This window comes from Hyaena hyaena, unplaced genomic scaffold (genome assembly GCF_003009895.1).
Source record: "Hyaena hyaena isolate Hyena2069 unplaced genomic scaffold, ASM300989v1 scaffold_0, whole genome shotgun sequence".
NCBI classification, from domain to species: domain Eukaryota; kingdom Metazoa; phylum Chordata; class Mammalia; order Carnivora; family Hyaenidae; genus Hyaena; species Hyaena hyaena.
Genome location: NW_024080632.1, coordinates 14,746,428 through 14,774,336, shown reverse-complemented (window position 1 = coordinate 14,774,336; position 27,909 = coordinate 14,746,428). Strand labels below are relative to the sequence as shown.

General features: G+C 57.6%; 1 protein-coding gene across 2 annotated transcripts; it reads right to left on the bottom strand.

Moving 5' to 3' along the window:
• Positions 1–6,650: 6,650 nt before the first annotated feature.
• Positions 6,651–27,842, bottom strand: MVK (mevalonate kinase). Of its 2 annotated transcripts, XM_039229723.1 has the most exons (11): positions 27,689–27,841; positions 26,685–26,767; positions 25,445–25,592; positions 21,483–21,627; positions 19,579–19,734; positions 16,654–16,757; positions 16,051–16,096; positions 12,035–12,125; positions 11,568–11,684; positions 7,967–8,120; positions 6,651–6,901 (listed from the first exon to the last, which is right to left on the bottom strand). In XM_039229723.1, the coding sequence occupies exons 2-11, from the start codon at positions 26,760–26,762 to the stop codon at positions 6,750–6,752; spliced, it is 1,191 nt and encodes a 396-aa protein (XP_039085654.1). In that variant the 5' UTR covers positions 26,763–26,767; positions 27,689–27,841; the 3' UTR covers positions 6,651–6,749. The 2 variants fall into 2 exon arrangements, with proteins under 2 accessions (XP_039085654.1, XP_039086345.1); XM_039230414.1 differs by lacking the exon at positions 11,568–11,684 and having other exon boundaries at positions 27,689–27,842.
• Positions 27,843–27,909: the final 67 nt, after the last annotated feature.

Here is a 27,909-nt window from a genome sequence, read left to right as displayed (position 1 = left end):
CCTCCCCGCTCCCCGTCAAAGCTGGGAAGACTCCTGTATCTGTACCTGCGTGGTCGGGCCTCCTGGGAGCAGGCTCTGGGCGCCGGCATGTCCAGGACAATCAGGGACACGTCAGCGGCCCTGGCCACTGCAATGTCCCATCTCAACCCCGCGCCCCCGGCCGGTCATGGGGCCTGGGTTCAGGTCCCGGCTCTGCCACAAACACACTGTGGGACCACGGGCCTCTATTTCCCCCTCTACACAGTGTGGGTCCCTCAGGGAACCTTCTTGCTGGAAGAACACCCCCTTCAAATAGAGGGCCCGCCTCTCCGCGGCAGATGGTAGGACATGGGAATCTGCGGGTAAGCAAGAGCACTTCCAGTCTGTGCCCACCAAGGACAGGCCAGCCCCATGCACCAAGGGGTGCCAACGTGGGCCCACCTCTGGCCCCGCCAAGGCAAGGACCCGCCCCTGCCCCGTGAAAGTCAGAGGAGGCACAGAGCAAACGGGGCTACATCTTGCTGACAGAAGTCAGGCGCTCAGTCCAAAGGGAGCCTCTTCTCCCAGGGTCACATCCCCAGCTCCCAGACCCATGAGGGTCACTGGTCCAGGGACCACTGTGGGTGAGGCCGCTGAGCCCAGCCTGCCGTCTGGCCCTGAGTCCTGCCCACCTTCTCCCTCCGCAAGCGGAACGAGTCAGTAAGACCAGCCTCCCCTGACAGGAACGTGGAGGCAGCCTGGGCTCTGCGGCCAGACTCTGCGGGGTTCCCATCCCAGCGTGGCTGCCTCCGGCTGGGGTCGTGTCACCTCTCTGAGCCTCAGTTTCCCCATCTCAGATGGTAAGGGCGGCTCCCACTGACCGGAGGCTCACTCCACGCACCAGGCTCCGGGCTCTACACGATGTGCATTGTAGCCTGGCATTTCCACTTGACAGCAAGGGACCTGAGGCTCAGAGAGGGCATGCGGCCAGCCCAAGTGGCACAGCTAGAGGTGATCGGCCACGATCAAGGCCAGACCTGCCTGACCGCAGAGCCATAAAATAGTGATCCCTGGGAAGAGGAAGCGAGGGCACGAGGGCAAAGCTCCAGGCACAGGAGGGCACTATTATTCCTATGGATGGAGAAACTGACGCCCAGAGAGGGCAAGAGACCTGCCTAAGTTCCCACAGCAAGCTGCCGTCTGGTTTTCTCCTCACAGCTGGCGTGTCAGAGGAAGAGCATTGTGTTTGGAATCCAGAGAGACCCATCAGGGTGTACCTTCAGGCTGTGACTTCATGGTTTGGAGCAGGGACCCCCTCACCCTAGGCCTCAGTCTCCTGTAAGATGCTCCCCCACTTTCTTCATAGGATTTGTGGGTGCAGGTGGAGGGCATGGGGGTGAAGGCACACAGAGCCACAGGCCGGCGCGTCCAGGAGCCTAAGGGCAGCCCTACTAGGCACCTGCTTTTCCCAGGGCTTCGTGCGGTTCCTGGCACGTACTAGGTGCACATTTAGTATTTGCTAAATGAACAGCATCCAGGGGCTTGGCACCGGCACCTGCTTTCGCGCTTGGCAGTGGTGGGGAGGAGGGCAGCTCCTTTGTCTGCAGGCCAGAAGGAGGCCCAGGAGGCCCGAGGGGTCAGGTTCATCCCAGGTGCCCCCATCAGCATTCAGGTGATTGCAGGCCTCAGCCAGTACATTATGCAAATGGCTTGAAATGGATGTTTTCCTTATCAGATTTAAAACTCTGTATGAGAACAGACTCAGTTAATCTCCCGAGCTGGGGAGGGGGTTGGCAGAGCACGCCAACAATCCCCTGTGTGTGTGATTAGGCTGCTCTGTACACTGGTAGCCCACCAGGGTGGCAAGGATTGCGGCTTTTGGGCCTCCCCATCTCTCCCCGGTGCTGGGAGGGGGTGGGGGGGCAGCCCGGGAAGACAGGAAGGGCCTTTCTCCATCCCTTGGGCTGTGCCCCACCCCCGCCCCGTTTATAGGACGAAGTAGACCCCGGAGAGTCTCCCATGAGGCCACTTCCCTGCAGCCTTGACAGCGTTACAGTGGGGAAAGAGTAAGATGGAATGAGTTGGGTGTGATTTACTGGCTAGAGCCAGTGTACCCGGGCCCTCAGTGTGGCCGGCGCAGGGGCGCAGGGCGCTCTCTCGTCCATGGGCATAGATAGACTGGGCTGGCTCCAGCCAGAGGGAGGCGGCGTCCAGTCTGATGGATGGTGCTCCAGGCTGGGTTTCACCCCCTTTGGTCTGAGGCCTTGCGCGAGTCACTGGTTTTCTCTCTGGGGGAGTGTGTGTCTGCCTCTCTGCAAAACCGGAGTTACCCCAAGCCCACAATCCACGTGGCTCTAAATCCCAGAAGCTTGGCAGCACACGCAACGTGGGCGATCTGTACTCTCTCCAGACCTTTCCCTCCATATTCTCCATGCATGGAACACAGGACGTCTGTCCCTAAAACTGAAAATCCGTCACACCCGGCCCCCGGGGCTCAGATAAGGGACTTCGGTCCTCCTCCACCTGAGGGGTTTAGCATACCGCCTGCCATTTTGCATTTGATGAAACTGAGGCCCAGAGAGAAGCCCCTGGCCCAGGCCATGAAGTCAGGCAGGTGGACGGTTCTCTGGACCCCAAGTACCTGTGCTCTTCCTGTGATGTCCCAGCTGGGAGGAGAAAACGAAAAGGTGGCCTCCTGTGTGACCCTGGGCAGGTCTGTCGCCCTCTCTGGGTCTCAGTTCCCCACCAACGGCAAGCAAGACATTGGAGTGTGTGATCTGCGAGGGTCCCTGTGACCCTGACACTTTTGGATTCTAACTACAACCATCTGGCTGACGGTGAGGACTAGTGCCCTGGTCCGCTTCTGTTCCAAGAAGATGCAGGGTGTGCTTCTCGTTCAACCCGTGCCCAGCTTTCAGGGGACAGTGGCTCCGGGCGGTTCCGAGACTGGAGAGCCCAGGGTGCTCCTGCACAGCATGGTCACGGTGCCTGTTGGCTGTGTCGGCAGGACCACGGGGGTCCAAGCTGTGGGCAGCAAGGGAGGCCCAGGGGGCAGCAGGGGCTGAGCCAGAGCCTCCAGAGAGGAAGTGACACCTCCATTCTGACAACTAGGCAGGGAGTGGAGAGGGGGCTTTGGGAGGTTCCTGGTCACCTCCTGGAGAACACAGGAGTGGCTCTTGGGTCACAAACATCTGGATTCAAATCCCACCCTGTCACTTGTTTGCTGTGTGGCCCAGGTCAAGTCACTTCCCTTCCCCGGGCCTCAGTTTACTCATCAAGAGAATGGGGACAAGGGCCATACCTACTCCACTGACCTGAGCGGGTTCAGAGGATAAGGTGAACAGAGCCCCGGGCACCATGCTGGACGTATAGCAGGTGCTCCGACGGCTGCCTCTTAGCAATTCAGGAGCCGACAAAGCCGCCGGCAGGGGCTGGACTCTGGTTGACGATGCAGACGCTGGGGCCATTCTGCAGGGTGACTGGCCAGGTCTCCTGAATAAGCCACGTTGTGAAGAAAAAAAAGGGGTGTGTGTGTGAGAATTTAGGGTCATAACAGCCAGATGTGTGGTCCTGGACAGGATTCTGGACGTTTGGGGGACAATGAGGAGGAAATGTGACTGTGGCCTGGGAATTAGGGTACAAACATATTGTAGGCATGTTGCTTAACTGCTCTGGGCCTCAGTTTCCTCATCTAAGACAGTGACAGGGCCTGGCACACAGGAGGTGCTCAGGGACAGCCAGGGACTGGCCCCAACCAGCTGCACGCTGTACCCCAAGTGAGGTGCCTCACTGAGAGCTCTTGCCAGGGCGGCAGAAAGGAAAATGGAGCCCTTAAGGGGCAGCGGGGCCCGACTCTGCGCGCCGACCCGCCGCCAACTCCCCTGCCTCGACGGGCTGCTGGCCGTCTGCCGGGAGAAAGCCTTCTCCAACAGAGAGCACGGACCAGACCGCAGCAGCTACTCTGCTGCCCTGAGTCACGATATTTGCTGCCTGTCCCCACTTTGAGGGACCTCTGACAGACCCAGGGAACTGTGAACTTCAGGCAGTATGGGTGGGCGTTAGCGCCACAGTGGGCCACAGAGGCTGGGAGCCGCTCCAAATGCTGACTGGAGGAACTGCCATTCTCCGGCTGGCAAAGAGGGTGCCGTTGACGGGGCCACCTCTACAGGGAGGGGGCCGGGAGGGTGGCTGGAAGGCCAGTGGGCGTTGGCTGGGTTTCTCCAGCAGTGACCCCCAGGGTCTGGACAAACCGGGCTGTGCACTGTCCTGAAACGTCTGGGCTCAGAGAGACACTCCATTTTCGGGCGCAGGACGGCGATAACAGCGAGCATTCACAAGCACCTACCATGTGCCAGGCACGGTGCCTAGGGAGTTACGTGCACTTTCTCACTCGGTCTTCGTGAAACCTCTATTGCGTGGGTATTACTATTTCCACCTTCCGAGATGAGGGGACGGTGGCCTCCAGAGGGGGCCTGGCTTACCTGAGTGGGTGGCAGAGGTGAACGGAAGCCGACCCGGTGGGCTTAATGGACCTTTGGGGTCATCTTGTTCAGTGCCCTCAGCCTTGGCCCCACATTAGAAGAATCACCTGGGAGGTTTTGAAAAACAGCCAAGACGGAGTCCTGTGATTAGTGAAATCAGAACACAGGATGGGGAGGGCATGCGGGGTGCGGGGGGCGGGGGTGATGTGCAGCTGGGAGGCAGAACCTCTTTTGCAGGCAAGGAGAAGGGGTGATGCGGTGACACTCCCTACGGTAACGGAAGAGGCCGGAGGCCAGGAGGGCACCACCCGGCCCACAGGTGGCTTGTGGTGGCGGCTGAGGGGAGGCCTGCTGGCCGAGGCTTGCAGGTGGGTGCTCGTGGAGTCACGAGCATCGGGTTGCCCTCTGCTCTGGGAGTGATGCGTGGGCCCCACAGAGCGAGGGTCTCAAGTGGGTTCTGGGGGCCTCGGCCTCTGGACACCCACCGCGGGCATCTCTGGGCGCCCCCGGCCTACCGAGAGCACCTTTCTGCCCTGGCTGCTCACTTAAATCGGGTGGGGAACTTTTGAAAACACGCAGGCCCCGGCCCTGCTCTGGCCAAGTACATCAGAACGAGCCCACGCATGGAAGGCAGCAAGCATCGCTGGGTCCAGGCGGGAGCACGCAGGGGCTGAGGGCAGGCGCCATGGGCAGGTCGTTGGAGTGGGAAGCCTGCCTCTGATGCAGACTAGCCGTGGGGTGTTACTCAACCTCTCTGAGCTTTGGTTTCCCGATCTGTGAAAGGGGGCTGAGACCAGCACTTATTCTACAAGACTGAGGCAGAATAAGAGTGTGTAGAACAGTGCCCACCACAAGGTCAGTGCTCAGGACTAGTATTACTGTCTTAGGCATGATTTATGTTTTGAAAAGGAACTGGTAACCCAGTGATGCCGGGGCAGGCACTCTTCGTATTGCCCTCATGTCCCTGGCAGTGACCCTGGCACAGCACCAGAGGCCTGGCATGGTGGGGGGCAGGGAGGGCAGAGCTCAGACCTGCTCTTCAGGCTGTCTCCCTGAGAACGGCACCCTGGGAAAGGCACCCGCTGCCCCCTAGTGGCCAAGGGCAGAAGCGCAGGGCCATTTTGCCCTCGTCCTAAAACCCCCTGCCCAGCCCCCACCGCCTGCGTGCCTCTGGCGGGTCCCCGGGTGATGGACTATACTCGGCAAGGTGCTCGCCACAAGTCCTTTTTGATGGGTTCAGAAGGAGCTTTGACTGGTATTATGAAGTTCAAATAGGGCCAGGCACTGAGGCTACAAACCCCTTGGGTCATTTTTCCCCACCCAGTGAATTTTAGAAAAAAGGATTCCAGGATCTACAGGTTGTTTTTTGTTTCCAGGGCTAACAAAAGTCTGAATTCGTTCCGCTCCTGACTCCAGGAGCCAGGAAGCTTAAGACCCCCTTCTGGAAAAGCAGGCAGGGCGTTCTGAATGACCCATCTAGGGAAGCCCCACCCTGTCCTGGAGACACACACACAAGTGACCCACAGCCCTTCTCTCCTTCACTCTGTAAGAGCTCTACGGGGAAGGGCTGGACCGGGCGGGGCAGAGGAGGCAGGCAGGCAGGCAGGCTGGAGACTGGGCAAGACCGAAGCCTCCTTTCTGGACTCAGGACGAGGCACTGGTTTACTCAAGAGCTTTTATTTCTCTTCTGCCAGCCCTGTGACGGGAGGGCAGAAGGCGAAGGCCACCACCTGGACAGCCCCTCGGGAGCCCACAGTCTAGTGGAGAGAAGGGCGGGCTTTCCTCCCCACCCCCACCCCCAGAGTCTGGGCCACGCAGAATGATGAACGGTTCACACAGACTGGAGGTGCGCCCGGAGAAGGTGGGGGCGAGGGGCACCCTGCTGGGGGTCAGGGAAGGCTTCCTGGAGGAGGTGGGAGGAACCTGGCCCTGAGAGACAGGTGGAAGTGCAGAGGCGGGCGGGTGGGGGGGGGGAGGGGGAAGGCACACCGCTTGGGAACCACACCCCTGCATCTGAGCGCCCACCCAAGTGCGCAGGGGGTCTGGGAAGAAGGCAGAGGCCCAAGCGGATGAGGGTGTGGGAGCTTCAGGGAGGTTGGGGGGGTGGCCCTCACGTGTCAGAGGGCCCCACGTGGCCCCACCACCTGGGCAGCTCCAGGGAATGCAGGACGCAGACCGGGTCTTGTGGGCCCTGCCGCTGCGGGTTCTGGGTCGCACCGCTGGGACAGGCCGGCGGCCAGCAGAGGCTCCAGCCCCCAGAAGGATCCAGGACAGGGCCTCTGGGTGGGGCCGCAGCGGCGCAGACTCCTCTCAGAGGCCGCCCAGGGCCTGGCGCACGGCAGCGTCCAGGGAGGCGGGCGCGTGGACAGAGATGCCAGGGGCACCGATGCTGGTTTCCCAGCAGTCAAAGCCGCAGTTGCGCAGAGCCTGCTTCACGGCCTCGACCTCCGGCGGCTCCAGATCTGGGGGGACAGAAGGCAGTGGGTCACCACACCATCGTCCGCTCCCCGGGACAAGCTCTTCCCGTTAGATGTCAAGCCTCACACCCTCTTGGGGGAGGGGGCAGGGGGTGGATATGGAACAACAGTTAAAATCATGGGCCCCGGAGGCACATGGACTCTGCCCATCTGGTACCAGCTGTGGGGCCACAGGCAAGTGACTTCCCTTCTCTGAGCCTCAGTCTCCTTGTTTGGGAACGGGGCCAATAGTGATTCCTACTTCTCGAGGGTCACTGAGAGGCACGGCAGGTAAGGCGCCTGGTACACTGCCTGGTACGCCGTACGTGCCCAGAAGTGTTCTCCCTCATCACCGTCACTGACCCTGAACTAGGAGCCAATGGTCCAAGCCGGCTGTAGGCCAAGGGGACTCCCTGAGGTCCGGGAGCGCATCGAGAGCGAGGGGGCGGGGGGGCCACTGTGGGCTCACTACAGAGCAACAGGGAGCGGTGGGAGAAACCCAGGAGGAGGAGAAGGCAGAGGAGGGAGGGAAAGACCAGAAGGAGGGCAAAGGGAAGGTGGCGAGGCGGGAGCACGGAGTGGGATGTGTTGACTGAGCTTGTCGGGAGCCCCTCGTACTATTACCCGGCCTGGCGCCTTCCCCAGACTCTGGGGGTGGCGTTGGGGGGGTGGAGAAAGCCCTTTGTTTTGGAGGAAGGGCAGTCTCCATCTTGACCACGTCAAGATGTGACAGCAGGTGATGACAATGTCCTGGTTACTCCTCAAACCTGTGGGAGACTCAGCAGGTGAGGAGGTGGCAGGGACAGCCTCCGCAATGGGAGCCCCTCCCCCAGCCCAGCCCTGCGCCAGGCTTTCTAAATGCACTTTTCTCCCTGCCTCTGGAAAACACCCTTATAAACGAGATAGTAGCATCCTTGTTTTACCAGTGCAGCAGCCCAGAGGAGTTAATTCACTTGACTGAGGCCACACAGCAGAGGTGAGGCTGGTCTCCAGCTTCTTCCTCCTCCCAAGGGAATTGCCTGGGGAGAACCTTTGCACGAGCCCAGGCTGCCCCCCCCCCCCCCCCCGTACCTGGTCTGAGGAGCGTGATGCCACAGCCACCACCGCCCGCGCCAGTGAGTTTGCTGTGCAGCCCGTGGGCCCTGGTCACGTGGCACAGCTGGTCCAGCAAGGCATGGCCCACACCGAGGGCGTTCAGATGGTGCTGGTTCATGTCGATGAGCTCCTGGAGAAAGGCCACTCTGTTCCCGCTTGGCCTGCCTGAAGCCAAGGTCCAGTGCCCACCCCACCCATGTGACAGCCACTGGTCTGGGAGAGCAAATGGCTTAGACCAGCCAGCACCGGTCCCTCTCCACTGGTAAAAGAACCTCTCCTTCCTGCAAGACAAGACCTCCCATGGGGCTGGGATGGAGCCGGTGGGGAACACATGTCCCAGGCCTGGCCACGGTGACTGCTCGGGGATGGACCTGTGACCCAAGCCGGGCCGACCACAGCCCTCGCTGGGTTTCCTCCACCTCTGCCCTCGAGCTGCTAACACTGGATGGCTTCAGAAGTAAGCCGCCAGTTATCACCAGAGAGTGTGTGGAAGATGGAAAGATTTCAGACTAGGCTGTTTTGGCCCCTGGATCCAGCTATGCCTGAAGCTCTTCCTGCTGATCTCCCCAGTTATGAGCCAATAATTTCCTTTCCTGCTAAAGCCTGGTTGAGATGGATTTTTATCATGTGCAGAAGTCTGAAGTGATACGCCATCCTCCAGCTGCCTGGGGTTCCAATTTTCAGGATAAGAGCTGGTTTACAAGGTTATAAGTGGGGGAAGGAGCTAATGTTTCTCTGGTTTCTTTGATTTGCATAAAATTCCTGCTCTTCTGAGGCTCCAATGATGCAGGTTGATGGTTGATGAGATAAGAAAACTGACAGTTATCACAGCCCAGGCACCCTATTTACATTTCACTTGCTCCATCAGTGTCTGCCAAACACCTTCCACACGGCAGGCACACCCAGCTATGGCCCCTGTCGTGGGCAAGTTAGGAATGCGGGAGCTGGCAGGGTGCCTGGCGGGTTCAGATGGTTGAGCGTCTGACTTCGGCTCAGGTCATGATCTCGCGGCTTGTGAGTTCAACTCCTGCATCGGGTTGTGTGCTGACAGCTCAGAGCCTGGAACCTGCTTCAGATTCTGTGTCTCCCTCTCTCTGTGCCCCTCCCCTGCTCGTGCTCTGTCTCTCCCTCTCTCAAAAATAAATAAAACATAAAAAAAAATTTTTTTAAAAAGAATGTGGGATCTTGGGGCACCTGGGTGGCTCAGTCTGTTAAACAGCTGACTCTTGATTTCGGTTCAGGTCACGACCTCATGGTCTGTGGGATCAAGCTCCACGTTGGGCTCCATGCTAATAGCACCTGCCTGGGATTCTCTTTCTCTCTGCCCCTCCCCCTGGGCATGCATTCTCTTTCTCTCAAAATAAGGGAACATTGAAAAAAGGAATGTGGGATGTGGGATCTGGAACTGAGGGGGGGAGGGCTGCGTTTCAGCCCCAGCCCTGCTACTTCTAGGTTCTTGGGCAAGACCTGTCACCCTGTGCCTGTTTCCCCGCTTGGAAAACCGGCATCCTAAGAGGATCTGCCTCACTGCAGTGTGGATGGAATCCGAGGAGTTTTCCATGTGACGCCTGGCCTGAGACAAGGGCTCCGCGCAAGTCAGCTGCCAGCAGTGCTTCTGTGGTTCTAACACTGTTAACCTCATATTACAAAGGGGAGCCGCTAAGGCTCGGAGAGGAAAGTGACTTGCCTAAGGTCACTGGGCTGGGAAGGTACTGAGCCAGCCTTGGAAACTGGGTCTGCCCCGCCTCCAAGAGCGCCCCGGGCACTCCTGCCGCCACTTGCCGCGGTGCGGGGCTGACAGTGTGGCCATGCTGTGGGGCACGGGGGGCATGTGTGCCGCCGCCAGGCTTGCCAACCACGGAGCTGTCGACCGGGCGCTCCTAGCTCTCCTGCCCGGGATGTGGGGCGCAGTCGGGCGGGCCCTCCCCTGCAGCCTGCCTCACACCCCCCCGCACTTCTGACAAACGAGCAGACAGGCGTGATGGCCCAGCGGCGGCCCCGGGTGACTCTTCCCGGCCCAGGGGGCTGGATGCGAGTGAGAGCTTCTGGGGGCCGCTCTCTGCGCCTGAGCACCAGGTGTCACGTTGCCGAGGCAGGTTTCAGACACCTGTCACATTCTGATCCAAAATCTGTCAAGGATCGGATGACAGGTTGTGACACAGGAGAACAGCTCGCTGGTTTGAGCACAAAGCTGTCCAGGAGGCGAGCTGCACATTTCAGCGGCTGCCACAGCCAAAAATACACACAATGTATAATCAGCGTGCTGTTCCGTGGCATTCTCCGGGGGCTCAACAGGGTATATTTTAGGCAGTACTCTATCATTATTAATTTCCTGCTCAGGAGGACTGTGTTCCCTCCTTTCTACGTGAAAGGAATTGAAGCCAGCGAGGCAAAGGCTGCAGGACTGGAGGCAGACAGCTGAGGAAAGGGGAGCAAAAGCACAGAAACGAGAGAGGGTCACTGCCCCGGGCCCACGGTGGGTGCCCGTTAAAGATCCGCTGGCGAAAGAAATAAACCCGTAAGTCAGTTTAACACCTGACACGGCCACTCACTAGCTGGTGAAACTTGCAGAAAGTTGCTCTAGAGGCCTCAGTATTTGTAGCTGTACAATGGGGGTAACCTACCCACTTCACAGCTAGGTGGTTACAGAGATCAACCTAGCTCAGGTGAACATCTGTGAAGACACTTGGTGTAGTAGCTGCTTCCATTCACTACAGGAGCTGCAGATTTGAACGCATGCAGCCAGACAGAGAGGCACCAAGCAGACTGCAGTGGCTGTGGGTGACACTTAGGGAGTGTTGGGGACTGTGGAGAAATGGAGGCCACAGGGCCTCCCGGGGGGCCCCTTCTGCACCTTCTGACATGCTGCCCAGCCTCACCACCTGGGCCTGCCAGATTCTCTCATTCTTCAGGGGAAGCCAGATGGCTCTTCAAGGTCGATCCACGTTTACCGGGCCTCATGGACCATGTCTGAGGATGACCGTGGGCCCTCTGGCTTATAGAGCCAGTGACTCATCAGGCATTGTGACTGCCCACTGCCTACCGGGCTTCTACTGGGCCTTGCTGCACTCCAGGGACACAGCGGGGGTGGAGCTGGGATTCGGGCCCGGATCTAATCAAAGCCAGGGCACGGGGTCTCAGCCTCTGCACTGGAATTAGGCAAAAGGTAGCAGCTTGGGGAACAGGGAAGAACAAACCGTGTCAGAGCACGCGTGGAGCAAAGCACGCCAGTGACAGACAGTTACCAGAGGAAACAAACGCAGTTAGCAAACAGGAGAGGGCCGGGTGTGCAGGGAACGGCCCCTGCCCCTCTGGGAGAGGGGCCCAGTGACAGCCCACCGCCCTCAGCATGGGCCAGGCACTGCCCTCTGCACTGGCCACGTACTCTGTCTATGCCTTGGAGTCACCTGGGGAAAGGCTTAAGAAGAAGGCACGCTTGCTGGCCTGTGCATACACAGCACCCCCGGCGAGGCCCAGCCTCTAGGTTTCAGCTCGGGGGACTGAAAGTGTAGAGGGGGAGCCCCTGCCTCAGGCAGTGGCGTGGGTGAGGGCCGGGACCCCACAGACAGGCTCTTACTTCCAGCACCAGGTAGTGCTCCGGGGCGGGGGCCGCTGCCATCTCCCCCAGCGTCCGCTCGCACTCCAGGGAGATGGCCTCTATGGAGGACAGCACGGGCGCCACGATCTCGGGGAACTGGAGGGACAGCAAGCAAGGGCCCGTGAGGCCTAGGGGCAGGCAGGTGCTAGACAGTCGCCCCAGCCACGGGAGGAGGGGGCTGGCCCCACGGCCCGCTCCCACCGTCTGAGGAAAGGCCCTCTCCTTCCTGCCGGAGGCCCCTGACGGGTGCGAGGGGATTTTCGCCACCAAGCCAGCGTGTCTGGTCCTCCCTGCCCTGCCTCCCGGCCGGGATGGCCCCAAACCGCCTCCCCTGCTCCCCATCACTCATCCCGCCCCGCCGCTAACCCACGGGGCAGAGGGAGAGCTCAAGCCCCAGCCCTGGCTGTTGGGGCCCCGCCAGAACCCCCCCAGGGAGCAGGAGGCACCTTAAGCAGCCTGCTCCTGACACCGGCCACCAGAGCCTTGGTGCTGCGAGGGACTTTGGTGTTGGTCAGCAGGATCTTCAGAGCCGGCGGCCTGTGGGGTGAAGAGGGTCCGCGGTGAGCTCGGGACGGAGGAGCTGCGTCAGGGTAGGGGCACCCCCAGACGTCACACCCCACCCTGACACAGAAGAGGAAGCACAGGCCCAGGGGGGGAACTCAGTGGGCTGGAAGGGAAGAGTGAGGGGGGCGGGGGGGAAGTTCTGCGTCTCTACTCCAGCCCCTGGTGGAGAGGATACTGTCCCTTCGCTCGTCACTCACCCCTGACTTCAACTGGGCACCCACCACGTGCTGGGCGCATGTGAGGGGGTGGGGCTTCGCCCAGAGCTGGCCAAGCTTGCCAGGCTAGAGTTCAAAGGCATTACGGCCAAGGGTACCAGGGCGGGGGTGGGGGTGGGTGGAGGTCTGTCATGAGGGCTGCCGGAGCTGCTGGCGTGGAAGAGATTTCGGAAGAAAAGCAATGGGACCTGGGATGGGTCACGCAGAGGGGGTCCTCGCAGGGAGGGGAGACGCCCAGGTAAGCTGGTACGGTAAGCAGAGGGGTGCAGGGCAGGAGGGCAGGCTTGGGGGGAGGGGAGGTTCCCCGCAGGCTGAGCCCATTCCTGCCCTGCCTCGATGGCCCCCAGACCAGCTGCCATGGCCGGAGGCCAGATACGGTTAGAGGGAGTCCCGGTCCCTGCAGCCCCCAGGCGAGGGAACAGAGGCCCCAGGGCGGCCATGGCGGGGTGCCCTCACCCGCCCTGAGCTCTACGCTACCCCCACAGTTGCAGTCGCAACTGCCCTATGGCTGGCTGTCCTGGGGACTCGAGGCCCCATGCCTTGGCATCCCACGCCCTTTCAGAGCCCTGCAGGCTGGGGGCCGAGGACGAAACCTTTGGATGAGCTCTTCCCCAAGGCAGCAGGAGACAGGAACCCCCGGATGCCTTCATTCGTTTTTCTTTTCACAACTCGAGACTGTAAAATCCAATAGGGCTGGAAAAGGCGGCCAGAAACCTGCCTGATCTCACCGCCCATAAGCCCATGAAATTAATATCGATTCCCAGCCTTGGAGGCCGGCTCTTTTTTTCCCCCTTCAACTTTACAAAAGATGAACATTCTATTTGGCTTTTCTTTTCCCCTTAAAGACAAGCCGTTTCTCAAAAGGCCAGTGTTCTGGGAGGCTGCATCCTGATCCCCTTTGCAAACAATGCGTTTTTTTTTTTTAATGGAGAAGCACCATGCGTGGTTGGGGAGAAAGGGCTCCTCGTGAAGCCAGTGGCAGGATTAACATGGTGTCTGGCCTCCCGGCTTCTCGGAGATCAGCCATCTGGTCACCGTGGCGCCCCGCAGCCGCCAGTGGAGGTCGGTCTGCTCCGTGTTCCCGTCTGTCGGGGCAGGGGGAGTCTGAATGCTGTGTCTTCATCTGCCTTAGACAAGTCCTCTGCAAACAGGCCTGCTCCTAGCCCTGCCGGCCCCATGAAACCCCAGGCTCCTAGGGCATCTAGGGACCCCCCAGGCTGTGCCCTGGGAGTGCTTGAGCGTGCCAGGCACAGCCAACCCCTCAACCTCTACCCTCCCTGGGTGCTCGCGCCTCTCAAGCCATCCTGGCCCTGTAGCTGCAGCTCAGCACACCAGGCACATTCCTGCCTCAGGGCCTTTGCACTTGCATTCCCTCTGCCAGGGACCCACCCCCGTCCTTGACAGCTCTGGGACTCTCGTGTTCCATTCAGGTCCAAATGACATCTCTGCTCAGATGTTGTTTCATCCAGGGGGCTCCCTGATCATCCCATCCAACCCCCCGATGTGCTCTGATGAAACCATTTGTTTACTGGTTGTCTCCTCCCAGTGAAGTGTGAGTTCTGTGAGGGCGGGACTTTGTTCCCCACTGAGGCCCCGGAACCCAGCACATGGTAGTTGCTTGATAATATCTGTGGCATTAAATTTGATTTCAGCAAAGAGCAAAGCCCTCTACAGGTGCCGTTTCTCATTTCCTGCTCAGGATCCTCGTTATATAAACAAGGAGGTCTTTGCCTCAGGAAGAGCAACTCACTCAAGAGCACCCAGCTCGAAAGTGGCAAGAGCTGGGCCATGGGCCCCCAAGTCTCTGTCCACCACACCACCACCAGCTGGCCGCTGGATACACCTTGGGGCCCCTCCTCCCGCACCCTCATGCATCCCCCCTTGCCCTCCAGAGAATGTATGCAAGGCCGCACCACCACGGGTTGGCTGGTTTCCCACCCCCGGTGCCCAGCTCGGTGCTTAGAACACAACCAGCTCTCAGGAGACGCTGAACGAGATGCCACTGCCTGTGACGCCCCAGTCTGTCGCCCGACTCATGACGTCCCTCACTGTCATCGACAGCAGCTTCAGAACTCTCCAGGCGTCTTTGTGCTGAGGACTGCAGTGGTGACAGCCTCGTCCGATGGGCCATGAGCCCTGCGGACAGGCCTGCGTCCGTACATCAGAGTCCCACGCTGACTCCTGGTGCTGCCGCAGGGGAGTCGGTCTACATGGCAGAGCTGGGCCTCCCGGCCCGGGGCCTCACTGCCCAAGGGCACAGGCCCCCCCCCGCCCCCCCCCCCGTCCTCCTCTGTGCAGAGTGGAGGCTGTTCCCCAGGGGGATTTTGCCCTCCAGGGGACACTGGCAATGTCTGCAGACATTTTCAGTTGTCGCAACTGGGAGACCGGGGAGGTGCTGCTGGCATCTTGTGGGTAAAGCTCGGGGATGCTGCTCAAAGTCCCAAACATGCCACACAGGGCGGCGCCCGCACTATAAACAACCGTCCAGTCCATCGTGTCACTGGTGCCAGGGCAGAGCCCCAGAAAGGCAGGCATGACCCGTGGAAGCCAACAGAGCTGGGCAGAAAGTTCCCAGAGGTGTAGGCGGAAGCAAAAACGCGGCACCATGTCACGCCAGGTCAAGGAGCCACCCGTGGTGTGGCCCAGCTGGGAGGGCAGTGGGCCAGGGCTTGCTGCCCACCCGCCGTGGGGACCCATCACTGCCATCACTGTGGAGAGACCCGCCTCGGTGGCAGAGTGCCCTGGGACAGACATCAGCGCCAGACTCCATTGAGCGCTTGAGGAGCTGCCACCCGGTGGCGCTGGGAGTCGCCGCCCGCACGGGGCCTCTCCATGGAGTCCACAGAGCACAGAGGACGCTCTAGTTTATCATGCGTGTTTGCAGTCCCGATTGCTCCCAAGGTGGGCGGGGGTGGGGGGGTGGGAGTCAAGGAGCCTGGGAAACAGGCTGAGAAACTGTCAAGTGTCACCCCTGCTCGAAGCCTTTCACGAGCTTGAGCCCTGGCTCTGCCTTGAGTGCCCGACTGTGGTGGCCTTGTGCGCACGTCTGCTAGCTTTCCCCGCCCCCCACTCCCTCCCCCACTCGCCTGCCACCAGAAGTGTGTGCCAGACTCATTTTTACATCCCTAGGCCCTAGTACAGTGTCCTCGGGAACACAGGAAGATATCAATTCTCATCTGCTAAGTGAACACACGACCGACCGAATGAATGGAATGAACGAGGAGCCAGGGGTCGGGGGAACAGCCGCTCTCTGGAAGGTGAATGGCACGGCCACGCATGACTTCTCCCTCTAATCTCGTGGCAATTTAAGAGCTGCGGCACAGAAGGGAAGAACAGGGTGTCCTCATGGCCCATGGCCTGGGAAGGCCTCACGGGAGAGGGGAAAGAAAGCACGGGGTGCCTGGGGGGCTCAGTCAGTTAAGTGTTTGACTTGGATTCAGGTCATGCTCTTGAGGTTCATGAGTTTATGTCCTGCTCTGGGCTGTCTGCTGTCAGCACAGAGCCCGCTTCGGGTCCTCTGTCCCTCTCCCATTCTCTCTCTCTGCCCTTCCCCACTCTCAAAAATAAACATTAAAAAAAAAAAAAAAGAAGCCCAGGGATGCTGTCCCTCATGCTACCACACAACCATAACTAGATGCGTAGAGGCAGCCGTGCCAGGGGCGATTGCTCCACCCCCGAATTACCTCTTTAGGGGCGAAATCTTTCCTTGCTGGTATCGGAGGGCTCCTCCTAAAGAGAAAAAGCAGGGGGTCAGGGCCGTGGGAGAAGCTGCCCCTTGGGAGACAGGCCGGGCTTGAGTAGGGGAAGAGTACTGCCCCATACAGGAAGCAGACCTCACCCCTGCTAACCAGTCATGCCAACTTCAGTTACAAGAGGTCCGGGAGAGCGCAGTAGCACCCCACGCCCTGCCAGGGAGCTCACCCCCCTCCCTCCAGGCTGCCTGGCCATGTGGTGAAGGTGGGCCTGGGACCGTGGCTGGTCCGGCAGGCCAGGGTCCTCACCAGAGGGGAGCCGAACGCTGTAGCAGTGACTTTGTGGGGACCTCACTGAAGCTGTAGCTCCCCAGGCCCTGCCCCGACCCCCGCCCAGGACTCCCCAGAGGTCTGGGCTCAGCAGGGGTGAGGTAGGACCCTGGAATTTCTCCCATCCCCCACCCTCAAGCAGGAAAATAGTATTTTCCTCAGAATCCGCTGATTTTCTCCATCCAACCAACAGAACCTGAGCATCGACAACGGTCACAGGATTCATAAAATGAGACAAAGAAACCAGCCTGTGGCAGCACCTACCCCAAGTGCTGACAGCGTTGTCTACTCCGGAGGGGTTCCCGTGAATCATTCTCTCCCCCTGGAAGGCCCACTTGTTAATTAATTCCAGATCCTCCACGGTCCACCTGAAGAAGACGCAAGTCCGTGTCTGTGCCTCGGTGGAGGAGCACAGCCGAGGGCAGCGGGGGGCAGGATCCATGGGCGACGCGTGGACACCACCCAAGTCAGAGGGCCCTGGCCCTCGAGCTCAGAAACAGGAGAACAGCCTAGAACGTCTACAGCCACAGAGCGTGCCATGCCTTTCCTTCCCTCTGAAACCCTTCCCCCACCCCAAACCCACCTGCGCAGTGGATGGAGCCGAGGCTTTGGGCGCTCGTGGTCCTACCAGCTGGGTGATCTCGGCCCCTTACCTAACCTGTCTGAGCCCCACTGTCCCCATCTGTAGAATGGTCGCGCTCCTCAAAGGCTAGTTACGGGCTACTGAATGCCGGTGAGGCCGACAGCAGCTATCACCGTAAGAGACCCCTATGTAAGCACCTGCCCTTGAACCTAGTTGGCCGTGATGAAAGAATGAGCACAGGTGTGACTTTTCCCAAAGCCCAAACGTTAGGAACAAGGATTCCAGGTGCCCCAAACACCCTGTGGGTCAGGTCTGCGCCCACCACCTCTGGGTCTTTCCTAAGCACATGGCTACACCACCCGCCCCGGGAGGGTTGTGGGCTCCTTCACAGTTGGAGTGAAAAGGCCCAAACCCATGAGCAACGAGCAAGGATAAAGGGTCAGCGCCTCCTCTGCCCCAGTCTTGCAGGTTTTGTTTCCTTTCTGTGGGGCCCCCGGCCCATAAAACAGGGGGCTCCATGGCAGGGCTGTGGAGTAGGCAGGGGCCACTCTGCAGCAACTCTCTGGGCATCCCTGAGCAATGGCTTCCCCTCCGACTCTGCTTTCTCATCTGTAAAATGGGGGTAATTGTGTCCATGTCACAGAGGAGATAAGATCACACAAGGCCTTTGTAAAATGCTCAGGAATTGTATGCACTCCCATTCGCGGCTCCTGGACTCCCTGCACGCCTGTCCAACGCCCGTTTGCTGTGGGGCCTCCTTCCTTACTGCTGATTGAGGATCTGATGGCCGTGCTGCCACTCACACCGCATTGTGAGGTTCCCCAAGGGCCAAGCACCGTGCCGAAGCCTTTCTCAAATGGTCATCTCCTGTAATCCCCACGAAACCCCTACAGGGAAGGTGTGATCACTAGCCCCTTTCCTACAGAAGGGGAAACTGAGGCACAGGCAGGTCAAACAGATCCTCGGGCTGGGCACCACTGCATCAGAACCACGTTGGTGGACTGGAGCCCAGGCTCTCAACTACCGGGCTTTATGGCGCCAACAGGATGCACTCGTTTGTCTGATATTTACAGAGTGTCTGCATGTGTCTCTCACTAAGCTCACAGTAGGGAACGAACGAGACATGGTCCCCGGCTGCCTGAGGCCTGGCATCTCCTGGAGAGTGGACACCAACCAGCAATATTTAACTACAAGCCCCAGGAGCTGCGGTGCAGGCTGGAGTGCACCCTGCCTGGAAAGGGGGAGGGACTCGGGGACAGGGGCACGGCCAGCAAGGCAAGACGTGCAAGGAGAGCTTTCCAGACCAGGGCTGGGCAGCACCTGCAATCGGATAAGAGCTGGCCCTTTCCAGGAACCAAAAGGTGAGTGAACGAGAGGGAAAAGGGGCAGCTGGACCAGCCCAGGGCCCAGCCCTCTCCACAAAGCTGTCTTCTTCCCATTCTGTGCACTGTGTGTCCCCTGGGGGCTCAGATTTCCAACCCAGTCTTCACAGGAGACTGGATTCCGGTCTGATTCCAGGTCTGTCTGATTTGGAAACGCTGGGCAGGGGCTAGGGCCTATTCTCACCAAAGGTTCTGGGAAGGAATGACTGGGTCTCCAGGGCTGGCAGGAGAACTGGATGTTAAGGAATCAGCGTGAGAAATAGCACACGCACTTAGGCACACACGCACGCACACACACACACACGAGTCACCCGTGCCTTTTGAAAATTAATTTTTTTAATTCTTTTTTTAATGTTTATTTTTGAGAGAGAAAGAGCATGAGCAGGGGAGGGAGAGAGAGAGGAGACACAGAATCTGAAGCAGGCTCCAGGCTCTGAGATGTCAGCACAGAGCCTGATGCAGGGCTCGAACTCACAAGCGTCCTGAGCTGAAGTCGGACGCTTAACCGACTGAGCCACCAAGGCGCCCCGAAAATTAAAATTTTTTTTTTATTTTAAGTAGGCTCCACACCCAGTGTGGGGCTCGAATTCACACCCGAGATCAAAAGTCACATGCCTGAGCCAGCCAGGGACCCTCCCCCATACCTTCTGAAAGGCAGAGCTGGTCTGCTGGCCCATATATACAAGTCTGTTTAAGGGACCCGGGGCAAGCAAGCCTTCACTGATGTGGGTTATAATCGGTGATCGGCATGTGGTAATGAGCACCATCTCATCACAGAAGCCCCAAACGTCAAGGCTGCAGGGCCCCAAGGGGACCGTCAGGTGCAGCCCCTTACTTCCAAGTGAGGAAATAGAGCCCAGAGGGGAAGTGGGGTACCCCGCGCCCTGCAGCAAGTGAGCAGGCACAATTCACTGAAATCCCTGAAAACCATCCCCTTGTGTTACCTACGGGGGCACCTCTCATTACCTGCCCGATTCTTCCCCTGACAAAAGCTGCCTCCACCCACCCCTGGATTCAGACCACCTGGGTTCAAGTCTCGTTTTGCCATCACTAGCTACGTAGCTTGGGCCTGCCATTTGGCCTCTGTGCCTCAGCTTCCCCATCTGTAAAATAGCCATGGACACCTCCTGCCTCCCAGGGAGGCAGGGAGTCCTCAGCGAGAGAACGCATGCTGGGGTTGAGGCGCCTGGGAAGGACCGTGACCGGGGCGAGGGCTGCGCTTACCTGCCGGTAGACTTGCCATCCTGCAGCGGGTTCGGGATTCCCTCGCATGCGGTCAGGAGGGCGGCCGCCATGCACACGGAGTAGGCAGCGCTGGAGCCCAGGCCGGCCCCAGGGGGCAGCTTGGACCACACGGTGATGTCCAGGCTGGGCAGGGCCCTGAAACACAGTGGGTGCGGAGCAGGACTCTGCTGAAGGGTGGCGGGTGCTGGCATCGGACTAGAGGATGAGGCCCAGTGCCTGAGTCCAAGCCTTCGGCCACGGTCTCCAAACTCCCGGACGTTTTCCGGTCCCCAAAGCAGCCCTCCCGCATGGCAGAGGTCATGGTGGATCACACAAATTCCAGAACCATCTCCCTCTGGGGCACCACGTTCCCTCCTGAACCACCAACCCTTTCTCTAAACTCCTTCTTGCCCCCTGCACAGGCTCCTTCGTGACCCCACTCTCCCTGCATCCCTGCCTGGGATAGCCCTGCACCTCTTTAACCCCCAAGCAGACTCCTACCCATCCTGCAAAACCCTTCTCAAATGTCACTGCCATGTGACGCTTCCGCCGGCCACCCACAGAGCCATTCCCAGCTCCCCTTGACCATCTCCGCTATGTACCACCCCGGCCCGCATCCTATGCGCTCTGTGTTCACCCTTCTCCTTCCCGCTGGCCAGCAGGGCCCAGCTGCGTGTAGCACAGGCCTGCTTTCTATCACTAGAAAGTTCAGAATCACTGCACCTTATGTGTATTTCCCTCCAGGCAAGGACAGTCAAACTTCGTGTTGGGTAGTTTCTATTAAGGAATTTTTCCGATTTCCAAATATAAAACTATAATGCCCAACCTGCCTTTTCAATCTATGAGTGCCCACCCCACTCAAGTCAGATTCTGAAATCTACACCCCTTCCCGGATGGGGCATGCCCCACCCACGTTGAAAACCCCACAGTGGACAGCAAGAGTGGTGACGTTTCTGGACATGCCCTCTGCACCATCCTGGCACCCAGCGCCCACTCGGCTGGTGTCTGCAGAACGAGTGGAGAGCTGCCCCCTGCGGCTTTCCCTTTGGGTTTGAGACAAAACATAATCACAGTGGAGATCAGAGTGGGTGAATTACAGAGCTAGGCCCTTTTCCTATAGAAGATTTCTAATCCTCCAATAGTCTTCTGAATAGTAACAGCTAACGTTTCTCAAGCTATAAGCCAGGCTCTAAGTGAAACGCTTTAAATAAATAAACTCATTTAGGCTCACAAGAAGTCTATGAGGTAGGTATTATTACTACCCCCATTTCACAGATGCAGACTACTGAGGCCTACTAGTAAGTGGGCTGCCATAGAGTTGGAACCAACGTCGTCCGACTCTCTCCAGTGGTCTCAGCAGTACTGCCCTCCCCTGGGAGCTGGCCTCCCCGAGGGCAAATAGCCTGAATCCGATCTTAAGGGGTGAGGTGGACACAGGTGTCACTTTGTTGAAGACAGTGTTTCCCTGGCATCCGGTGGGTGCGGAGCAGAGGTGCCTCTGTGGACACAGCAGGGGGAAGCCACGGGGGCGATTCAGGAGTCTGGCATTGGGCTGACTAAATGGAATAGGCCAGAGGAGGCAGTTGGGGGGGGTGGAGACCACAAGCGTTAGGACCCAAGGGCTGATTTCCCAGTCCTGCTGGTTCCTAAGCAGCTGCACGGCCCTCAGTGAGGTCCTCGTTCCTGTGCCAAATGAGGGCGCCCGTCTGAGTTGTGGATGCTAAAAGCAGCCCGCCTACCAGGGGTCGGGCTTGGCGCCAGGTACACAAGGCAACGGCAGATGGCCGTGGTCGTGGGAACCCCAGACGCAAGCACAGGCACCTGCGGCAGCCGAAGCTGTGGACACCTGCACCCAGCACCCCGGGCGGGCCAAAGCGGGGCCCCTTTCCCGACCTCGCACGCACCTCTGCTTCCGGCAGATGCACAGGTACAAGTACAGGAAGGTCAGCACGGCCGCGCGCTCGGGGTCGGCGCAGTCCTCGGGCAAGCCCACCGCCTCCTTCAGCTTCTCCGCCAGCTCCGCGGGAGGTGCCGAGGCATCCCCCTGCCCTGTCACAGATGAGCACACGAGGCTGGGTGAGAGCGCCTCGGGTGCTTTTACGGACAACAGGACACAGGACGCAGAAAACCGAGTGGGCATGAGAATCGGAATCTGACGGACGGGGAGTTGCGGTCTGAGCACCAGGGCCAAGATGCCAGCGGCCTTCAGGTGGACTTGGGTTTGGGTCCCAACTGTGCCGTTTAATGGCTTTGTGGCCTTGAGTGTGTGACTTAACGTCTCTGATCCTTCATTCCCCTCCCTGGTGAACAGGGATGATAATAGGACCTCCCCCCAGATTAACTCAAATAAGGTACATGAGACCCTTAGCACAGCTCCTGGTGAATAGGAAGTGCTTAATTAACAGTAGTTTTGAAACACGCACACACGCAAGGCAAATGCCAGCTCGATTCTGGTTCTGACCTCCACAGAACAAAACCCAAACCAAAGGCAGCATTAAATCATTCCTGGGACCTGTCCCTCTTCCGAAGTATAATCTGCAAGGACAGGGCGCTCAAAACCAGACGTCAAGTGTTGAGGTTTGCTTGGCAGCGGGACGAGGCCAGACAGCAGGTTCTCCTCCCACGCGTGGGGGAGGCCGGGCCACTTCCCGCTGAGGGCCTGGGCAGGGCTGGCCAGCTTACCCTGTCCAACCACTCCCTGAGTCACCCATCAAATTTTAAAGGGAACAGCAGAATGAGCAGGAAACCGGAGGGTGAGGCACTCATTAAAAGGAGAGGGTGCTAACCGAAATAATTACCCAGTAAAGGCAGCCGAGCCAATGGACAGTGTTACTGAGAGCACAGAATTTCAGAGCTCTGTGAAGGAAGTGGGGCAACTTGTTAAAGTGTTTGCAGAGCAGGGGTGCCTGGGTGGCTCAGTCCGTTAAGTGTCCGATTTCGGCTCAGGTCATGACATCACAGTTCGTGGGAGCCCCACGTCGGGCTCTATGCTGATGGCTCAGAGCCTGGAGCCTGCTTCAGATCCTGTCTCCTTCTCTCTCTGCCCTTCCCCCACTGGCTCTCTCACTTTCTCTTTCTCCCTTGTTCTCTCAAAAATAAACATTTGGGGCGCCTGGGTGGCTCAGTCGGTTAGGCATCCAACTTCAGCTCAGGTCATGATCTTGCAGTTGGTGAGTCTGAGCCCCACGTTGGGCTCTGTGCTGACAGCTCAGAGCCTGGAGCCTGCTTCAGATTCTGTGTCTCCCTTTCTCTCTGCCCCTCCCCTGCTCCCACTCTCTCTCTGTTTCTCAAAAATGAATAAACATTAAATAAATAAATATTTTTAAGAAATAAAAAAAAAAGTCTGGACAATTTAGAAAGACCTGGGTCTGAGTCCTTCCTGCATCACCAACAAAGACGTGTGACCAGAGCCACTCGGCCCCCAAGCCTCAATTTCCTCATCCATAAAATGGGGATGGATACCGCCACCTCCTTCCAGGGCAGGCTGGAGAACTGTAAGAGCGCTAATGTATATGACACACGAGTCCAGTGCCGGGCACACGCGCAGATGCCCAAAGAAACATTTGGGAGGCTGAGACACGGGCAACCTCCTGGAAAACGGGGCCCACGTGCGTACTCCTTTCCCGCCTTGGAGAAGTGACTCCAAGCCCTCACGGCCCTCACGGCCCATACTCAGAGCCCCGGATCTGCTTGCCTCTGATCCCACCAGACCCTCACGGCAACCGTCCTGGGGGACACACGGCTCTGCCCACGGGCTCGGGGGCATTAAGCGACCCGCTGAGGCTCACACAGGCAGGAAGAGTGGCCCGGGATGCGTGCTAGACACCTGCCTGCTTCCGTCGGTGCAACTGACGCCCCAAAGCAGCAGTCCGCTCCCAGCTGCTCTGGGCGGCTGTGTGCCGGGGGCCTGCTTCGAAGCAGTGGTCGTTTTCACCTGCCTGTGTCCCTAGAGTCACCCAAGACATTCCTTTTTTTCTCTTCTCTTTTCTCTTCTCTTCTTTCCTTCCTTCCTCCCTCCCTTCCTTTCTCTGTCCCTCCCTCTCTCTTTCTTTCCTTCCCTCCTTCCTTTCTCTTTCTTTCCTTCATTCCTCTTTCTCTCTCTTTTTTTTCAATGTTTATTCATTTTTGAGAGAGAGAGAGACAGCATGTGAGCAGGGGAGTGGCAGAGGGAGAGAGCAGGAGACAGAATCCGAAGCAGGCTCCACAGGCTGTCAGCACAGAGCCTGATGCAGGGCTCGAAGTCACCAATCGTGAGATCATGACCTGAGCCAAAGTTGGACGTTCAATTGACTCAGCCACCCAGGTGAGAATTTCTTTCAAAATATACACACCTGGTCCCCTACCATCTCTACCCCCTTTTCAATGGGAGAGGGACAGGGCTAGGGATCCGTCTGTATTAACAACAATAAAATAATCTTTGGGGGTTTTCAAGGCATGAGTGGCTGGAAAATGGGAGTTTCGCCTGTTCTGCCATCTCCCTACCATATTTGGGAGTGGCCTACTGTGGACTGTTACAGGGGACCGGGAGCAGGTGGGAAAAGACCCCTGGAGGAACCCCACCGGCCCCAGCAATGAGACCTCAGCCCAGCGAGAAGACAGCAGACTGAGGACAGAAAACACCCTCCAGCTTTGGCGCAGGCGGTGACCCTGCTGATGAAGACCCTTATCTGCTTATGAGCGGACACAATATTCACCATATCATCGAAAATTAGCACGGGGGTCTTTCTTTACCGGCATGGAAAGAGAGGCCTGATACCCTGAAGGAAAACAAACAAACAAACAAACAAACTCACACATTTCTGGAAAGTTCGTATGGCCTGATCAGATTTTGGTTAAGGAACAGATATCCTATGCGTCTCAGTCTAACCATGCACCTGCCAAATAGTCCAGAAGGATTAATACCAAAGTGTTCAGAGTTGTCTCAGGGGTGGTGAGAGGTCAGTGCCAATAGGTGATTTTTTTCTAACTCACAGTGGATTGATATTGACTCTGTTTTCCAATTAATAAGCATGTTACTTTCATTTTTAATGACTTTTAAAAAGCTTATTTACTTATCTTGAGAGAGTGAGAGAGTACCTGCGGGTGGTAGAGGGGTAGAGAGAGAGAGAGGGAAGGAGAGCATTGAGCTTGATCCCATGAACCATGAGATCATGACTTGAGCCAAAATCAAGTCAGATGCTCACCTGACTAGCCAGTTAGGTACCCCATTCTTTTTAATGACTTTTTAAAAATGTTTATTTTATTTTTGAGAGAGAAAGAGACACAGACAGAGCAGGGGAGGGGCAGAGAGAGAGGGCAACACAGGATCCAAAGCAGGCTCCAGGCTCTGAGCTGTCAGCATAGAGCCCGACGCGGGGTTCAAACTCACCAACCGCGAGATCAGGACCTGAGGTGAAGTCAGCTCTTAACCCACTGAGCTCCCCAGGTGCTCCTGGTGATTTCAATTATACAAAACACGGCCACCTTCTCCTTGTCAAACTGTCTTACAGAAGGAAGGCTCCCTTTGTCCACGCAGACCCCAGAGGTAAGTAACCATTGCTGGAAGTCTATCCCCCATCTTTCCTCTCTGCACTTACACAACTGCTGATACCTCATCCGGGTCGTTCCTCAGATACATACTGTTTGTACCTTTTGTTTTTTCACCCAACAACCGGCCTTGACCGTCAGCCCACCACAGCCCACGTACATGTAATGCATCATTTTAGCCTCTTGAATTAAAAAAAAAATAAATACGTGAAGCTAATTTTATGGCTCACGTGTCTGGGCCCCTCAGGGATAGCCGGGCATAATGACCCAGCTGCGTGTCCCCCATCTGTTCAGGGTACAGGTGCTCCTCCTTCCCCTGGTTCCTTCTCGCTGCACTTACCCAGAAAGCTCGTGTCCTGCAGCTGGAGCCTGGCCACGTCCCAGGCCCGCTTGATGCCAATGTTTGGTAAGTTGAGACACACTTGTCCATTGCTGTGGGGCTGAAGCCGGAGGAAGGTTCTCAAGTTCAAGGCCACAGCCAGTGCCACCTGTAGGTTAAAGGGCAAAAGCAATGAGCCTGAGCATGAGTGGCAGAGTGTGTCTCCTATTAAAAATAGGCGTCAGGGGCGCCTGGAAGGCTCAGTCGGTTAAGCGTCCAACTTCAGCTCAGGTCACTATCTCATGGTTCGTGGGTTTGAGCCCCGCTTCGGGCTCTGTGCTGACAGCTAGCTCAGAGCCTGGAGCCTGTTTCGGATTCTGTGTCTCCCTCTCTCTGACCCTCCCCTGCTCACGCTCTCTCTCTCTCTCAGAAATTAAAAAAAAAAAAAAAACACATTAAAATAAAAACAGGTGTCAGAGTCAATGCGCTGAGGAGAGAGGGCAAGTACGGGCACACAAGGCATGCCCACCCATGCCCTTGGGAGACACGGCCCAGTAACCTCGGCCTCCCACTATGTGGCACAGCCACTACCAAGCACTTAGGAGTTGGCATCGACTTATGTTTGCCCTCCCCATGCACCACTTCAGAGGTCCTCAGCACCAAGGAATGGCTTCCCCATCTTCACCATGTTATCAAAGACAAATGTAGGTTAGGAAGATGAAGAAAGACGGAGCAGAGGAGCGGAGGAAGCATGAGCCATGGGTTCAGACAGACTGAGGTTCGTTCCCAGTTCTACCGAGGTGTATGGGACCTTGGCCAAGTTACCAATCCTCTCTCCTAAGCCTCAGCTTCCACATCTGCAAAACAGGATGGTAAAAGTTTCACCTCGGAGGGCAGTCCTACGACTTAAATGAGATGATGCATGTTTCAGACTTGTCTGCTGGATCCTACTCATCTTCTCCATTTCTGAATGTTGGGGTGCCCCAGGGCTCAGTGCTCCCACCTCTTTTCTTCTCCGCTGAAGCCCGCTTTCTCAGGTTGCCTCATTCCACCTGCACAGCTGGGCCTTTCCACTTTGTGCTGAGTGAGGCCAGAGGAGCGCTTTGGGGGATATAAGCCCTGTCTTTTCCCTGCCTCGCTGGGGAGGGACTGACCTCCTCTCTTATATGCTCCCAGGCTATGCCTCAAGGCTTTCTTTCAGCTTAAGATTAGGGTCAGGGAGAAGAGGGGCCCAATTCTCAAGGTCTCTGGGCGCCTTTACCTTGCCGTGGACCACGGCATGCTCTCCATGAAGGATGACTTTCCCTGGGGCAGACACCAGCAGGGCTTCTGACAACATGGCTCCTGAGAGAAAAAGCCAGAGAGAGAATGAGACGTCCCCAGATCCCAGAGATACTAGAGAGTACCCAGTTCAAACTCACCATTCTAACAAAAAAGACATCTACCATTCAACCACTTCCTACGGGCCCCGAAGACTGCGCAGTCCACTAGACACATCAGAAAGACCTGGGTTCAAATCCCAGCTCTTCCGCTCTCTGGTGAGGTCACCGTCTCTCATTCACTTAAATGGCAAGAACTTTGGTTCCCTCATATGTTATACAGGGACAAGAACTCTACTTACCTCAGTGGGATTTGTAACGTTTAAGTTAAATAATGCAAGAGGACCCCTTGGCAGAGTCCGGCACATCATGATCATTCAGTTACTGGTAGCTACTTAACTACTGGCGCTGTTTTCCGTTCCAGCTTTTATTATTACTACTACTATTGACGGTAAGAATTTAAATGAAATCATGGAGCAGCAGGAAAGCTTTCCTGGACTTTTAGGCTGTTTCCAATGTGTCACGATGATAAAGTACAGGCTGCAGAAAACAGATGCCAAGCCCCTTCCTGCACACTTAACCGAGGATCTCTACAACACAGAGTCCTAGAAAGTGACTTGCTGGGTCTACAGGTGTGTGCATTATATATGCAAAATTACCCTCCATTTAAGGCCTCATGTGCATTGCCTCCGTATGGTAAGACCTGAGCCGCATTATGAGCTAAGTGCTATCGTGATCCCCGTTTCTTAGCGGGGGAAAGGGACGCACGGAACCGGGAGACTGACTGCTTGTCCAAAGCCCCAAATCCCTTCAGATTCGAGCTTACCGACCGCTCGAGACGGATCCTCAGAGTCGGGGAGACCAAGCCAGAGAAGCCGGGAGCCCAGCCCAAGGTCTCAGCTTCAAACCTGGCGCCTCCCGGCCGCGGGAGCCCAAACTGCCTCACCTGTCTCCGCCAGCCGGATGAGCGAAAGCGAGGTCTGCTCGGCGACCAAGTCCTCCCGGGCGCCACGCCTACAAGCGTGCTTCCACTCAGCCAATCAGAACACGGGAACCGGGCGTTCCCTTGCCAATTGGCTTGAACATTGGCCAATAGGTGTTGCAACCAAACTGTTCCGGCACCCCCCTCGCCCCTCCGTGAACCAATGGGAAGCAAGTCCCTGGGAG